At 39.5% G+C, this 17,924-nt stretch overlaps 1 protein-coding gene and 1 long non-coding RNA gene across 2 annotated transcripts in view; one reads left to right on the top strand and one right to left on the bottom strand.

Annotated features, from left to right (window-relative positions):
* Positions 1-6,898, top strand: part of WIF1 (WNT inhibitory factor 1) — an 84,801-nt gene extending 77,903 nt beyond the window's left edge. The window contains exons 8-10 of the mRNA XM_059936418.1: positions 1,649-1,744; positions 2,271-2,366; positions 6,095-6,898. Of these exons, the coding sequence (XP_059792401.1) occupies positions 1,649-1,744; positions 2,271-2,366; positions 6,095-6,216 (314 nt within the window). The 3' untranslated portion in view covers positions 6,217-6,898. The remainder of the gene's footprint in view (positions 1-1,648; positions 1,745-2,270; positions 2,367-6,094) is intronic.
* LOC132373378 (uncharacterized) overlaps positions 1-17,924 on the bottom strand; it is a 151,993-nt gene that overhangs the window by 50,798 nt on the left and 83,271 nt on the right. The gene's annotated exons all lie outside the window — the stretch shown is intronic.

The raw sequence follows: 17,924 nt of genomic DNA, 5'->3' as shown, positions 1-17,924 counted from the left end.
TGCATTGCAAGTACTGTGGTATGATCCAATTTTGTGCATATGATGGGGACAGATGTTTCTCTGATGCAAATGGAAATTCAGAATTAGGTATTCCTTTCCTTAAATTAGAGTTGGGATCTTGACCAAATAGTAAATGCTATTATTTGTATCCAAACCTATCAAAAAGTACACTTTTGGATTTTTAACGGTCCATAAAAAGGTGGCATTCTAATATTAAGATTGTTTTAATACATGTTTCTAGAACATCCCTGCGTCAGAAGAACCTACAGGTCTAATGGCATTCCAGGTTCTTGAGAGACTCTAACATCTCAATATTATGTCTCTATTATCTCCACAATGACTAAATGCTGCTTTGGTTGATTTATATATGAAGAAAGTCATTTTTGGAGAAATAAAAAGAGAAGAAAGTGTTTTTAGCAAAATTATTTTCATATGGGATTCACTTCATGTTTGTCAAGCATAATGCTTGCCTGGAAAAAAACTTCAGCCTTAGGATGGCAAATTCTAGATTGCAGAGGGAGAATAAATAGCTTCAAAAGTAAGAAAGAAGAAAAATATTATATAATTTTTACATCTAAGGCCCTATTCCAGCTCTAAAATCCTGTGATTCAAAGATCTGTGAAAAGACTAGCAATACTCATTTGGCACAGAGATAAAAGAAAGAATGATGTATCATTAGGATCTAAGACATTCCAGAAAAATGCACAGGTGTGGAATCAGGCACCTTTTGTGCCCCACCTCATATCCTTCTCAGCTAGCCTTTCACTCCAGCCACTGCTATGACCTATTTTGCACAGACATAGCCTAATTGCACCTTAGCTGTGTCACACTTCTCTTGCTTTCCACCCAGAGACTCCTGAGTACTAAAAAAAAAAAAAAAATACAATCTGCACTCACACAGTCACAGAATGGAAACGCAAGAAAGTTATTCCATGGGGTGACCTTTGATCAGTGGGAGACAAGTACAGATGAATAAATGCTCCCCTCTTCCTTCCTTCAGTCAACTTGAAGGTGCAGTCAGTCTACCTGGCTCCTCAGAAAGACGCTGCAGGATAGAGCCCAGTTGCCCATAGTGATGACCAACCCACAAACATATTATACTTCTGTGTTGGCTTTCCCTCCTTCGCCGTTTTACTCTCCCCACCCCCCATTCCTGATCCCTAGGATCACTTCCCAAATAAACTCTGCACGCAGGCCCTGCTTTCTGGAGAATCCGAGGCTAAGACAGAAGTCATCATGTCCAGGTATAGGCCTGCTTTCAGAAAAAGTGACATACAAAAATCAGAACTCAGAAAAGATCAGTTAGGGCGTCATTCATTTCTTCATTTTTAGTATACCTTAAATTACAAGCGTTTATGAATCTGTTAAAACATTATTCTGCTTATTTAAAAAGTAATAGGAATACATTTGAACAACATATTCATTGTAGTAGATACATATCCAGAATCATAAGTAAAAATACTAGCCTGGTTGTTCCAAAAGCGAGACTCAAACAGTAACAAAGCCAGGGTAGATCAGAAATAAGTGGAAATAACTGCCACTTAAAAGGCTTGATCCTCTCAAAGCCGTGCAGTTCCTTTGAAAAAATGTAATTGCCTCTGAAAGAAGCACAGAGTTCCTTGCTTATTTGCATTCTTCTCTATCTCAGGCAAATGCCCACAGCCCTGTCGAAATGGAGGTAAATGCATTGGCAAAAGTAAATGCAAGTGCTCCAAAGGTTACCAAGGAGACCTCTGTTCAAAGCGTAAGTACCCCGTACACATAGTCGATCTTGTGTCACAGGATAATTAAACTAGTAGGAGTCTCTTCTCTCTTCATAACTTCTGTACCTACTGCATGTTGCTTGGGCATCACAATTAACCTTTCTTCACTGACATATGTTTCCTTGAAGTAGACCAAAGACGTTGTATGAAATCCATGCATGTAAAAAAAACTTAGACACATTCGCACACACAACCGAACTTTTTCACTCTTAGGAGTTTTCTTAAGGAAGATGAACTTCCATTGCCCAGCAGTTTCAAAGTCCTCCTGAGCGTCTTTTGTGAATGAGAAGCATCAAGTCTAGTTTAAGATTACTCTCAGGACTGTTTCAAAAGTCCAAAACTGACTTCTAGCTGGAGATTGACTTAGAAAGAAAGAAAGAAAAAAAAAAAAATTAAGGGATGAAGCCAAAACTAACACATTCTAAAGAACTGCAGGAAAAGCAGCTGCGTAATTCTGTTGACAAATGAAAGCTCAGGAAACATTCTCTCTATCTCCTTTGACTCTAGCTGTCTGCGAGCCTGGCTGCGGTACACACGGAACCTGCCACGAACCCAACAAATGCCAATGTCAGGAAGGCTGGCATGGAAGACACTGCAATAAAAGTGAGTGCGAGCCGTGTGGCGAGCCAGCCTTTTGCATGTCTGTTTCCTGGCTCCAAAGGCGGATGGACAAGCCTAACTCAGCCCCGCTTTCCTTTTCATAAAAGCAGCTTCTCCTCCGCTGCCTGTTCTCCCCCGTGCTTCTCTGCATGCCACACCCCGCCCCACCCTGTACTCTCTAAACGTTAGAGCCTAAGCTTTAGAGTATAAAGAGGAAAGAAAGCATCACTGTAAAATAGCACCACAAATATCTCCCAGGTTAAATTAGTACTACGTGGTGATTTGGTAATACGGTATGTTAACTGTGATAGAAATAAGTAAGATTTTAAATCAGATGTAGATCGGTATCTACATGGTTCTGATTTTATCATTCACAATTGATCAGTCAGCATATAGAACATGAAGAGTTCTGTAAAATCTTTAAACTGTATTGGTTATGGTATGCTTTAAATGGGTTCTTTTGTGGGAGAGTAAAGGTCTGTGAAGTACAGGAGAGATGTTATCATGGAGTTGTGTTTTTTCAAATTCATTGAGTACCAAAAGTGAACTAGCTATAGGCTAATAAACCACTGACCTATTTTATACACAAAATGAAAGTTGCTAAATTCAATCATTCCGTTCTGATTGATATGCTAGGCATGAATCCAGGCACTGGAGACATACCAGTGAACAGACAGAAAAGGCCCTTCCTGGTAGCACCCAGGTTCAGGAGGGAGGGACAGTCAATCAGCAAGTGAAGGAAATAAACAATGCCGTTTCTGCAGGTTCATCCTGCAGCTTGAACTCAGTCTCCTGAGTATGGACCCACTGGCCATTTTCCTTTGAGGAAAGAAAGGCTTCATTCAGTCATACAACTCCCTTGATTAACAGACATCCAGATTGTGTCTACCAAATTGTGTCTCCAAAATAATGTACACAAATTGAACAGATCACTTTCACATCAGATGTTTTTCTAAATCAGTGGTCTCCAAAGGGTGATGCATGTAGCCCAGTGAGTGTGGAATGATCAGCTGGGTGCTGAGGGAAAATATAGTTTGAAAACATTTTTTATATTTTATATTCTTTTATTACGTTTATGTATAAATTTTATAAGTAATGTATATATAGTTATATATCTCAATCTCTAATTTCTAATTTTTGTGCATATTTTATAACTCACATTATATTATTCTGATATGTATATATACCATTTATGTGTAGGTATACATGTTTATTTGTTTATTTTAAAGTATACTGGTGTCTGGTCTAGGCTAAGCCATCGATTTGAGTCTTTTTCACCCACTGAATTGGCTGGATGGTAGATTGAATTGGCTTCAGGTGGGCATAGCTTAACAAGAAGTGGAGCTCCTCTAGAAAAGCGTTCCGTTACCGAGGTGGGAATGATTGAATCGTATTCCTGTTAGGACATACTTGGTGGGGGGACCTTCTTGGGAGTAAAAGACCTGTAGAAAACTAACCATTTCTGGAGCCATTTTGGAAAAGAGTTAAACCAAACCCTTTACGCCACCTTTAACTCAGGATACGAACTGTGCAGTTGGTCCCCAAATCAGAGTAAGTTTCCAGAAGTCCTTGGGCCTAGGGATGACCTGAAGTGAGACCATACGTCCCAGGACTCAATTACAAAGGTCTTCTGGGACTCACATTCGGGGCCTGGTGACCGCCAACGGTGATGGGAGGGGAGTACAAGAGGCGCTGTTCCTGCTGATACACCCGGTCGCTCTTCCAGGAAGAAGGCAAGTTAGGGGCCCTCATGCATGTAGTTTAGATGAGCAATTCTGACAGGTCTGCCAGCCACCAAATAGCACTCCCACTTGTAGACTTTGCTGCTGAAAGCTTCTGTCATCTGTTCCTCCTTCAGATCCAGGCATTGCATGTCAAGAAGATGCCTTGGTGTTTGATTCAAATGCAAACGTGTTTTCCGGGAGAGGCCCCCCCAGCCATTCTGTACATTGGCTGAGAGAATCAGGCTGAAAGAATGAGGTTTATTTTGTTTAAAGGGAGGGGACAAGGAAGCCCTGAGGCACAGAGTTCTGCTAAGAACAGACCCCCAGCAGGGTGACACGCTGAGAGGTCCCAGGCACCCAGACATCCTACTTGGGAGGAGGACACTGGAGACAGACTGCCCGGCTTAGGCTCCCCTCACCAGGGAGGCGTGGCCTTCATGGGTGGCAGGGCGAGCAGCAGGGTAGGGATTTACTCCAGCGAATTGTTGGCTCATTGTTCTGGCTGCGCCGTGAGCTACTAGCCTACATACTGACAATTCAGAGAGACACATTCAGGAACAAAGTATTCTGTTCTCAGTAGTTACTCAATGGCATGCTTGCATTTATTTATTTATTTATTTGGCTGCGCCAGGTCTTCGTTGTGGCATGCGGGATCTAGTTCCCTGACCAGGGATCGAACCCGGGCCCCTGCATTGGGAGTGCGGAGTCTTAGCCACTGGACCACCAGGGAAGTCCCCCCATGCTTGCATTTAAAAACCACAAGGAAGGGACGTCCCTGGTGGGGCAGTGGTTGAGAATCCGCCTGCTAGTACGGGGACACGGGTTCGAGCCCTGGTCCGGGAAGATCCCACATGCTGCAGAGCAACTAAGCCTGTGCGCCACAACTACTGAGCCTGTGCTCTAGAGCCCGCGAGCCACAACTACTGAGCCCACATGCCACAGATACTGAAGCCTGTGCTCTAGAGCCCACGAGCCACAACTACTGAGCCCATGTGCCACAACTACTGAAGCCCGCGCACCTAGAGCCCGTGCTCCGCAACAAGAGAAGCCACTGCAATGAGAAGCCTGTGTGCAATGAAGAGCAGCCCCTGCTCACCGCAACTAGAGAAAGCCCGCGCACAGCAACGAAGACCCAACACAGCCTAATTAATTAATTAATTAAAATAAATTTTAGAAAAAACCACAAGGAACAAATGAAATGCCAAACTTGACTCTAATGCACAGGAAGATGGAGGCAGATTTTTAAAGTGTGATTGCTGTTTTGGATCAGTTTTAGGAAATCAGTAGAAGTGAGTCAGTGCCCAGAAGCATCTCCAGAAGTTCACAAGTAATAAGAAAAGAGGCTTCAAGTTGTGTAACTCAGTGTTATACTCCACTTACAATGAGCTGGAAATGCTATTGATAGATGCCCACCTTCACCGAAACGCGCAAATCTCCATTGATAAGGAGTCAGTTCAAATCATAACCTTTCTCTAACATGTGTACTGGAGTCCTTAATTCTTATAAAATTCCTATTTTGTGTAAACGCAATAGCCACGCCTAATCATGTGACCTATATGAAGAATGGGGGTTGTTACATCGAACTAGATCAATATAATGGAGGCTGGTTTTACAAGGCAGTGAAAGGATCAATGACCAAGTCCTCTGCAAAAGCATCCCTGCTATTGAGACCTCAGTGCTAGATCCTTACCAACCCTTGGGTGGAGAACATCCTTCCATTCAATCACATTCATCCAAAGTTTGCATCAAGAGTATCTGCATGGCCAAAATACATAGTGAATCAGAGATTCAGTGGAAGCCAGATTTGATGGAGTTAGTAAAATGGGTTTCTTTTAACAGAGATCTTGAACCTGTAACATCTCTTCATTCAGGTAGCTTTTTGTGATTGCTGTGGTCTTTTACTCTGGGTTGAAAAGGGAAAATGGATTTCATTTGAATGATTAATAATGAATCTGAAGAGCCTGTTTTTGTAGTTTCTTTTCTTTTAAGCTGTGAATAATTTTGCAGGGTACGGAGCCAGCCTCACGCATGCCCTGAGGCCAGCAGGCGCCGGGCTCAGGCAGCACACGCCTTCACTTAAAAAGGCCGAGGAACGGCAGGACCCACCTGAATCCAATTACATCTGGTGAACTCCGACATCTGAAACGTTTTAAGTTACACCAAGTTCATAGCCTTTGTTAACCTTTCATGTGTTGAATGTTCAAATAATGTTCATTACAGTTAAGAATACTGGCCTGAATTTTATTAGCTTCATTATAAATCACCGAGCTGATATTTACTCTTCCTTTTAAGTTTTCTAAGTACATCTGTAGCGTGATGGTATAGATTTTCTTGTTTCAGTGCTTTGGGACCGATTTTATGTTATGTAAGTTGTTCAGGTTAAATTTTTGTCTTTTCAGTGTGTAGTTGGCAGATAATTTCCAAAAGTACAATGCATTCATGATGTCGAGGGGCTGGGCAACATTAGAGAAGATAAATGGAACAAAAATGCATAAATCACAAGGGTCTGGATGAAGCAGTTAAAGTGCTGAAGTTATAGCATTTCAAATTATATTGTCATGTATTTAGACATTTGTCACATTTTTTAAATTCCCCTTATTTCTAAACTCACAATACAATATATTTTGACCTTACCATAATTCCAGAGAATTCAGTATTGAAAAAAAAAAAAAAAAACAGAGAAAGAAATAACACTGTGGTAGTGGCATTTAACGATATAATATATTGTAAACACAATAAACTAGGGAATATAATGTATGAACTTTTGGCATTGGCTTGAAGCAATATAATATATTGTAAACAAACACAGCTCTTACGTAAACATTTTATACTGTTTGTATGTATAAAATAAAGGTGCTGCTTTAGTTTTCTGAGTGTTGTATGGAGTGGTCTTTGCATGTGTTATTTTATGAAAATAAAGTTGGTTGCAATTGAGTGGAAGTTAAAACTTTGCAGTATCACAAAAAAACAGAAGATATTCTTTCCCTGACTCTGTCCTAGCTCTCTAGCCTCATCTCTCCCTCCCAGTTCTGTCTCTACTCCAGCCATGTCACACAACGCTCTGTTGTCAGAGCCTGCAACACTCCTATTTATGTCAGCTCCCAGCTTAGTTATCATTTTCTTCAAAAAGTCTTTTCTATCTAGGATGTGTTAAATATCCCTTAGTGAAGACTTCCTAAAGGTGTGAAAATGTTGCAAATAAAAGTGCTACCAGTTGGGAATGTATTCAATATATTGGTGCAGCCACTATGGAAAACTGTATGGAGGGTCCTTAAAAAACTAAAAATGGAGTTACCATATGATCCAGCAATCCCACTCCTGGGCATATATCTGGAGAAAAACATAGTTCAAAAAGATACGTGCACATTCTTAACAGCACTATTTATCAATACAATAGCCAAGACATGGAAACAACCTAAATGTCCATCAACAGATGAATGGACAAAGAAGATGTGTGTGTGTACATGTACATACACACACACACACACACACACACACACACACACACACAGTGGAATATTACTCAGCCATAAAAAAGAATGAAATAATGCCATTTGCAGCTACATGGACCTAGATGGACCTAGAGGTGGTCATACTGAGTGAACTAAGTCAGACAAAGATATGATATCGCTTATATGTGGAATCTAAAAAAAATGATACAACTGAGCTTATTTACAAAACAGAAACAGACTCCCAGACTTAGAGAACAAACTTATGGTTACCAATGGGGGAAGGGTGGGGGGAGGGATAGACTGGGAGTTTGGGATTGACATGTACACACTGCTATATTTAAAACAGATAACCAACAGAGAAAGACAAATAGCATATGATATCGCTTATATGTGGAATCTAAAAAAATGGTACAAACGAACTTATTTACAAAACAGAAATAGAGTCACTGATGATATAGAAAATAAACTTATGGTTACCAAGGGGGTAAGGTGGGGGGATAAATTGGAAGATTGGGATTGACATATACACACTACTATATATAAAATAGATAACTAATAGGGACCTACTGTATAGCACAGGGAACTCTACATAATACTCTGTACTGACCTATATGGGAAAAGAATCGAAAAAAGAGTGGATGTATGTATGTGTACAGCTGGTTTGCTTTGCTGTGCAGCGGAAACTGGTACAACATTATAAATCAACTATACTCCAATACAAATTAATTTAAAAATAAAATAGATAACCAACAAGGACCTACTGTATAGCACAGGGAATGCTGCTCAATATTCTGTAATAACCTAAATGGGAAAAAAATTTGAAAAAGAATAGATACATGTATATGTATAACTGAATCACTTTGCTGTACACCTGCAACTAACACAACATTGTTAATCAAATATGCTCCAATGTAAAATAAAAATTTTAAAAAGATGTGATATATATATATATATACAATAGAATATTACTCAGCCATAAAAAAGAATGAAATAGTGCCATTTGCAGCAACATGGATGGACTTAGAGATTATCATACTAAGTCAGACAAAGACAAATATCATATGATATCACTTATATGTGGAATCTAAAATATGATGCAAATGAACTTATTTACAAAACAGAAACAGATTCACAGACATAAAAAACAAACTTACGGTTACCAAAGGGGAAAGGAGGGGGGGAGGGATAAATTAGGAGTTTGGGATTAGCAGATAAACACTACTATACATAAAACAGATAAACGACAAGGTCCTACTATATAGCACAGGGAACTATATTCAATATCCTGTAATAAACCATAAAGGAAAATAGTCTGAAAAAGAATATATATATATATATATATATATATATATATATATATATATATATATATATATCTGAACCACTTTGCTATACATCAGACACTAAGACACACTGTAAATCAACTATACTTCAATTTTTTAAAAAAGGGCTACCATTTATTAAGAACCTATTGGTTCCCAAGAAAAATATATGTTACCTTACAACCCTATGGGGCAAGTATCATTACACCCTTTTACATATAAGAAAACTGAGTCATGGAGATAGGAAGCAGTTTACCCACGATCACACATGATAGGGATGGTTTTGAATCCATGTCATCTGCCTCTGAAGCCTTCACACTATGCTGTTCTTCCTCCCTTCCTTTTCTCAGCAAATACAGCAGAACACAAAACTCTACAAATCCTAGGTAGCAACTTTCCAACATATTTTATTCTCATTCTCCCAAGGGAATGTGGACCTTATTTTATAGATAGTCTAAAGTCCACAAGTTCTCTTACACCAGGCAGGGGCATAATCAGATGTGTGATTTAGGGAAGTGACATGTGTCATGGGAAGAAATCAAGGGAGAGGCTGGAAGCAGAGTGACCGCATCTTGCTACGGTGCTAGACCACAGCGACCTTTCTCCTCTAACTAGCCAGAGCCCAGAGTGTCAGCCTGTGCTCACAAAGACTTGGCAAAGCAGGCCAGGAGCCAGGGAGCTAACCTTGAGAATTCTAATATGAGAACTGACTTATTTATTAAAGACTTTTAAATAAAAAGTCCAGATGCAAGATTATGAGGATCTAAAAGGTGGCAGAATGTTAAGTTTGGGGACAGGATAATAATAATAATAGTTGACACTTAGGTAGTGCTTAGTTTATTCTGAACACATTACTTGTATTAACTCATAATGAATAACAGAATAGTGGGGAAGTTAGATCAAAGGCATGGTGACAAACTGCAATAGTCTAGGTTGGTCATCTCCAAATGATTTTGATTGCACACTCCAGTAGAAATTTTTGAACACATAGTCCTATATATGACTATTATTTATTTACATATATAACTGTTCCAATATGTACATCATAAAAGCCAGAAATGTTAAAAGGAAGAGGTAAATTCTACACTGTTGGTGGGAATATAAGTTGGTGCAGCCACTGTACCAGTATGGAGGTTGCTCAGAAAACTAAAAATAGAGTTACCATATAATCCAACAATCCTACTCCTGGGCACATATCCAGACAAAACTATATTTCAAAAAGATACATGCACCCCTATGTTCATAGCAGCACTATTCACAATACCCAACACATGGAAACAACCTAAATGTCCATTGACAGATGAACGGATAAAGAAGATGTGGTACATATACACAATGGAATACTACTCAGCCATAAAAAAGAATGAAATAATGCCATTTGCAGCAACATGGCTGCAACTAGAGATTATCATACTAAATGAAGTCAGAAAGAGAAAGACAAATACCATATGATATCACTTATATGTGGAATCTAAAATATGACACAAATGAACCTAACTATGAAACAGAAACAGAATCACAGACATAGAGAACAGACTGGTGGTTGCCAAGGGAAAGGGGGTTGGGGGAGGGATGGATTGGGAGGCTGGGGTTAGCAGATGTAAGCTATTACGTATAGAATGGATAAACAACAAGGTCCTACTGTATAGCACAGAGAATTACATTCAATATCCTATGATAAATCATAATGGAAAAGAACATTAAAAAAAGACTATGTAGGGACTTCCCTGGTGGTCCAGTGGTTACGACTCCACACTGCCAATGCAGGGGGTGCGGGTTCAATCTCTGGTTGGGGAACTAAGATCCTGCATGCTGCACGGCGCGGCCAAAAAAAGAAAAAAAGAATGTGTGTGTATATATATACATATATATATATTAGTGAATCACTTTGCTGTACAGCAGTTATTAACACAACATTGTAAATCAAATACAGTTCAATAAAAAAATAAATTTTAAAAGGAAGAGGTAAAAATATATGTAACAGCTCTAATACTTTCTTCACTTACCCCAAAAGGTAGCTTTATGTACACCTGGAGTACACACACAGCCCCAGGAGACTTCAGGTAAAGGGGAGAGACAACAGGATCTGAAATGTCTTTAGTGTCAGAGAGGAGAGTTTGGACTCAAGAGAAATTTCAAATCTAAGCAGGGGACTGGATGGCTGATCAGATGTAAGGGTTAAGAAAAGAGAGGAATCTGAACAGTGACACTAATGAGTAAAGAGGAACAAGTGTGAGCAGGGGTGAGGGTTTCCAGACATACTGAGTTTGGTTTTGAAGATGCTGAGTTTAATGTGCCTTTAAGACATCTTGGTGGAAATATCTGCTACGGCATTTGGAAATACAGTTAGGAGGTTAAGCCAAAAATTTGTTGACTATTAGTCATATTATAAGTGAATAATACTAGTTATATATTGAATTACTTTTAATAAAAATATACATAATGGCTTTATTTGGTGAGGTGCAGTATGATTCACTTGTATTTTATTGTGTTTTTAGATTCTACATACAGTTAACATCCTTTGCTGCTTACCTATGTATATGTTTACTTATATAACAGTAAGGCTTTTACTATTTGGCAAATTGATTGAGCCCTTCCTTCATCCTTCCCTCCACCATATGTATTATGAATCTTCATCCTTTGGTCACTTTGTCAATTTATGTAGAATCACAACAATGGAGGCCAGCTCTTGAAACGAAGGCCAATAATACGGGGTATGAAATAATTGTTGTTACTCTTATGAAGTTACCACAGAAGAGGAGGAGAGGGAGGAAGAAGACAAAGAAGAAAGAGGAGAGAATATTAATATACCTAAAAAATCATTTAAAAGTTGAAGTAGGATGGAGTGAAGGCAGCCTGAGAAGATGTACACCATTTGGCAAGATAATATAAGTAGGAGAAATGAGGCAAGAGGAAATAAAAGTTAGACAGTAAAACGGATCCAGGAGTGAGCTTAGGACAAAGGCGTACAGGGACTTCTTCACACTTGGGAGAGATGGACTGCATACTTAGCTCTAAGCTCTGCTCCAGCACCTCAAAGAGGAAACCATGGCTGGTTATGAGTCCCAAAGACCATAAACACAGAAACTAAATAGTTGCTCAGGGGAAGTTAAATTATACAAGGAATTCACATTAGGACTTGATCAAGACATGTAGGTCTGTGGGAAAGCTACTTTTTGGCATACCTTCAAGCTGACAGTCTTTAAAATACCTCTTCCACATTTATTTACAGAGGAGCTGCACGAATAAAAGGTTTCTATATAAGGGTTGCCGACAGGGTTCAGCTTCTCATCCAGTATCCCAGGCAATTTTTCTCTGACTCCAGAATTCTATGCCCCAACCAGCAAACAAAAGCTCTCCAGTTAAATCCAGCCAAACTACTCAGAGGGAAGATTATTGGGCATACTGTTACTTGATCACACCCCTTGAAATTCTTAACACCTCTGCAAGTGGCTTCTCAAAGTATTCCCTTCAACCCTATACAGTACTCCTCCTAAAAGGAGTTTCTTTGTTTTTGTTTTTTGATGCTTTTTATTTTATTTGGCAGTGCCATGCGGGATCTTAGTTCCCCGACCAAGGATTGAACCCACACCCTCTGCAGTGGAAGTGCGGAGTCTTAACCACTGGACCGCCAGGGAAGTCCCAAAGAAGTTTTATTAACTAGATTTTTTTTTCTCATCTCATCCATGTCCAGTGAGCCTAATGACACAATCTGAGCTTGATATGCTAGGCATAGCCCCAGATGAGCCAGGCCTTATACCAACTCCAATTGACAGCAGAGAACAATGTCTCCTGTGGGTTCTCGTAATGAGGTCAGAGTGTCACGTAATACAAAATGCTCTCAGTAATACAGACAGAGTAACAACAGATAGGCCTGTTTCTTTCCACATTCTTCAAGAAGGCACAGATCATCACAATAAGGTACAGTTTAATGAAAACTTTTCTACCAAAGTAGGAGAGAGGAAGGGGCTATTGGAGGAGAGCAATTTTTAAATTGGGTAAATGAGAAACATGGCCCTTTCAAAGAATTTCCTGAGGCAATGAAAAAGAAAAACAGAAAAGGAAAGAAAACAAATGCCTATCCAAAGACAGGGGTTTCATCATCATAATTTTAGGCAGTTTATGCAAGTGGTGCAAATATACAAGTTTAATAAGCATATTGAATAAATGTCCTCCATATGGCTCAACATAAAGAAACAGAAACCATGTATAGGAAACTGACATCATAAAACAAAGTATTCAGGTGTTCAGCAAGATTTTTTTCTTTAATTCTAATGTAAACTCCAAATGTAAATTGATTTTGCACCTGTTTACTGGTTTATTATCAGTAAGAGTATAAAAATTACAGATGAAAAATGATTTGTATTAAGCATTGGCATTATGGGATTGTTCCTTGGTAACATATTTCCCTTCGTAACCAGGATTGGCTTGCACAACCGTTGAAATTACCTGGTACGTTTTGAAAATTCAAACGAAGAAGAGCTACTCTGAGATGACAAATAATGTAAAAACTCCACAGGAGAATCATTGAAAGTTGGTTCACTGCAGGGTGAATGCTTAGCTTCCTGCTCCAGTGGCCAGGACACTGGACAGTCCAGCCTTGAGCATGGTCTTCAGGCTGGATCTGGGGCCATGGGTGGGAGAAAAGAGCAAGAGGAGAGCAGAGAGCCTTAATCAACCGTAATCCAGGGGAAGGACCAGCTAGGAAATTTGAGGGGCTCAGAGCAAAGTGAAAATGTGGGGTCTCTTGTTCAAAAAGTATTAAGACTATCAAGATGGTGACAACAGGGCACTGAACCAAGCCTGGGATCCTTCTTTGTGCGGGGCCCCATGCAACTGCACAACTCACACATCCAGGAGCAAGGCCTTAGGTCCACGGACAAGGAGGTCTAGATAAAATGCAGGACATCAGCCCCTCCTTAGACACTGGCCAAATGAGCTCTTCCCTTTCCCTTACCCAAGCCTCAAGAACGAAGGACTCAGTAGCTATCAAACCAAAGTCAGTGACCATTTACTGAATTTCTCCTGCATTAATATCACAAACACAAAAACAGGAAAGAAATTAGAGGGCAAATTAAGGGACACATATTTATTGCTTTATGCTTCAGTCCAGTCAAGTTCTTTGAACTTCAGTTCCTGCTTGAGAAAGAGTTTGTAGCTTTAAGTTTACAGCTCACGAGGGAAAGATATATTTCAGAATTCTGTGAATAATCCATTTTAACCAAAAAGATAATCTTGGGTTTTTCCAACTTATAACTGGTGTTCTTTATTAGGAGACAGAAAGGCAGAAACCTGGCTGGAGTTGGGATCTTCAGCCTTGTGATAGAAATTAAGTCCATCTCTACCCATGGAAGCTTGATTCAATGAAGAGCCTTTATGACACTCTCCAGAAACTCCAAAGACAAATGTCCCCAAAGTCCAAATTGGTCTTGCCTCACTTCAGGGAAACACCCAATAACTAAAAAGCAAATCTGTCATTTTTTTTCCTACTTTGTAAAGATCAATATTTATTCAGAGTTTGCATTTGAGCCTAAAGCATAACACACTTTGGGAAGAAGCAAATGCTACCTCTGCAGAAGCAAGCCAGCCGCGGGCACCTAGTCCACTGGGCACCTCGTTGAATAATCAATCCTTGGCTAGTGTCACAAGAGCTAAACCCCCAGTATCTTACTGGAGTTTTAAAGCTGCTTTGCTTTTTAGTCATTTGGATCTTCTGCCCTGGCGTATTTGGATTACGTACTACCTTGTTTCTAAACCAAAACCAGACTGAGAAGGCAGCTTCAGAGTAACCAGCCGAGGTGAGCCTTAAGGCTGCAGCCATCCTGGCTCCACATTTAAGCCACCCTTGAAATGAGGATGTGAACACAGGTTATTCCATGACAACTTGTCTCGATATAGGTGGCTAAAAATGTACTAAAGGAAATTACTGCAGCGTTTGCGCCTTTAGAAGAAAAAAATGACCTTTAAAACAGACCATCAGGTTGAAATATAAGCAAGTCGTAGCTTCCTTGGCTTTGCCGAGTGTCCACACTTTTATGTGCATGCCAACCGGAGACGGACATTCCACGGAGGGGTATTACTGAGAGTCCTGGCAGAATGGGGTAATAGAAGAACTAACCAGGGTGGCTTTCTGGTAAATGAACATTAGCCCAAGACAGAAGTAGCATGCCAAAGTTTTTAGGGGACCTTTCCGTGGAAGTTTTGGTTCACAGCATCTCTGTGAGGGGTTTATTAGTTCAAAGGCGAAACTGAGGCTAGGGTTTGCTGAAGATCATAAAACAATTTAGAAGCAATAATAACAATCCTAGTTGTGGGGATTACAAAATCGTGTCCTGGAGGACACTGGTTGCTCGAGATGTTTGTAGGAGTTACATGAAAACAGGATTCTGGGGTCAAATAAGTCTAAGAGATGGGGAGTGATGCTAAATTAGGGAGTTGTCTCTACAATAGCCCTGCTCAGAGCTTGTACTGCTGAGCCTCGTACATCTCTGAGAGGGCATTTATATGCAGCATTCCCCAAGCTTATTTGATCAGAGACCTTTTTCCCCTAAAGCATTTCCCAGGAATAAAATTCCACACAGCACACTTTGGGGAGCAAAGCCATGAAGTTCCTGGAGGCAGGTCTTTACCACACCCTTTTTTTCTTCAGAATTTTTTATGTTATCCTATCTGTTTGAAGGTAATCCAAGGAAAACTGAAATTTGTAGCTCGCAATACAAAGAACTTTCAATTTAAACTGTGAATCAGTTGGTTTTAGGTAATTTGCTTATTTTCTCCCTATGTATTCCAGAATAAATTGATCTGTTATATTCTGGTTTTACTCATTCAAAGGAGTATTAGAAAACACTTTCATTACTATAAGTACTTTTAAACTTTTTTTTTTTATTGGAGTATAGTTGCTTTACAATACTGTGTTAGTTTCTACTGTACAGCAAAGTGAATCAGCTATACGTATACATATATCCCCTCTTTTTTGGATTTCCTTCTCTTTAGGTCACCACAGAGCACTGAATAGAGTCCTCTGTGCTATACAGTAGGTTCTCATTAGTTATCTATTTTATACATAGTATCAATAGTGTATATATGTCAATCCCAATCTCCCAATTCATCCCACCCCTCCCCTTTCCCCCTTGGTATCCATACGTTTGTTCTGTACGTCTGTGTCTCTATTTCTGTTTTGTAAATAAGATCGTCTATACCAATTTTTTCAGATTCCACATATATGTGTTAATATATGATATTTGTTTTTCTCTTTCTGACTTACTTCACTCTGTATGACAGTCTCTAGGTCCATCCATGTCTCTACAAATGACCCAATTTTGTTCCTTTTTATGGTTGAGTAATATTCCACTGTATATATGTACATATACATGTACATATGTACATATGTATATATAGATTTAAGTTTACAATTCATGGAACTAGTTTCATCAGCAAAAGGATAAATGGATACTTATCATGAATTACTTTTCTAAGAATTTAAGTAACATCCAACATTTAGGGAGCCCACGTGAGTTACCTAGCTAAAGCACTTTAAGTCAGCTGCCTTTGGACTGTGTTTATGGTGATTCATCAATTCTTGATCTACACATTGCTTTTTTTTTTTTTTAAATAGATCTTTACTGGAGTATAATTGCTTCACAATCCTGTGTTAGCATACATATATCCCCATATCCCCTCCCTCTAGAGCCTCCCTCCCACCCTCCCTATCCCACCTCTCTAGGTCATCACAAAGCACTGAGCTGATCTCCCTGTGCTATGCTGCTGCTTCCCACTGGCTAGCTATTTTACATTCGGTAATATATATATGTTGATGCTACTCTCACCTCGCCCCAGCTTCCCCCTCCCTGCACCGTGTCCGCAAGTCCATTCTCTACATCTGCGTCTTTATTGCTGCCCTGCCACTAGGTTCGCCAGAACCATTTTTTTTTTTTTTTAGATTCCATATATACGTGTTAGCATACGGTATTTGTTTTTCTCTTTCTGACTTACTTTACTCTGTACGACAGACTTTAGGTCCATCCACCTCACTACAAATAACTCAGTTTCATTTCCTTTTATGGCTGAGTAATCAAAACTACAATGAGGTATCACCTCACACCAGTCAGAATGGCCATCATCAAAAAATCTAGAAACAATAAATGCTGGAGAGGGTGTGGAGAAAAGGGAACCCTCTTGCACTGTTGGTGGGAGTGTAAATTGATACAACCACTATGGAGAACAGTATGGAGGTTCCTTACAAAACTAAAAATAGAACTACCATACAACCCAGCAGTCCCACTACTGGGCATATACCCTGAGAAAACAATAATTCAAAAGAGACATGCACCACAATGTTCATTGTAGCACATCGCTTCTTAAAAACTAGTCAACTTTAAATCAGAGATGGAGGTGGTGGGAAGAGAACAAAAGGTCGCCATCTAAAGACTAATAGAGAGACAGACTGGGAATAAAGAGCTCCAACTCTGCTACTCTCTAGCTAGGCTTCTTACCCAAGACCCCAACTATGGTACATCTTAAGCTAGATGTTGCCCTACGCATTCCCCTCTCTGGGCTCTTTCTTTATTCTTAAAGGGCCCTCAAGCCCAAAGTGGTCTGAATGCATCAAGCATTCTGATAAAGAGATCGAGAAGCTACCATTTCCTTCATTTTGCTACCAATTCAGTGCTGTTCTTGGGCGCTCATGTCCTTAAATTTAGGTCTCTCCTAACAGCGATTAATCATCTGTGGAGACAAGACAGGATCCTAGGCTAGTGCCAGGGCTTTTCCAGGATAATAAAGAAAAATACCTAACTTCAGCCTTTATAGTTCTTTACATACAGTAATTTAGGTGAGCTAGAGTCAGTTTATACCAGTTCCCGAGGGAGTGTCAATTATTAAATTTTTAAGAAATTTATGAGCCAGTTGTTAAACCCAGCCCATTATTAAAAATTAAATTATATAAATACAATTAAATAAATTATCAAAAAAACAAGGTTAAGAAATACTTAAAACTAATGTCTTCCTAATTATTTTACTGCATTTTACTATTATCTACATTCTTGGGTTTAAGTATCTATTGTA

Source organism: Balaenoptera ricei, chromosome 10 (genome assembly GCF_028023285.1).
Source record: "Balaenoptera ricei isolate mBalRic1 chromosome 10, mBalRic1.hap2, whole genome shotgun sequence".
NCBI lineage: Eukaryota > Metazoa > Chordata > Mammalia > Artiodactyla > Balaenopteridae > Balaenoptera > Balaenoptera ricei.
The sequence above is the reverse complement of the archived record's forward strand: the minus strand, read 5'-3'. Positions and strand labels throughout refer to the sequence as shown.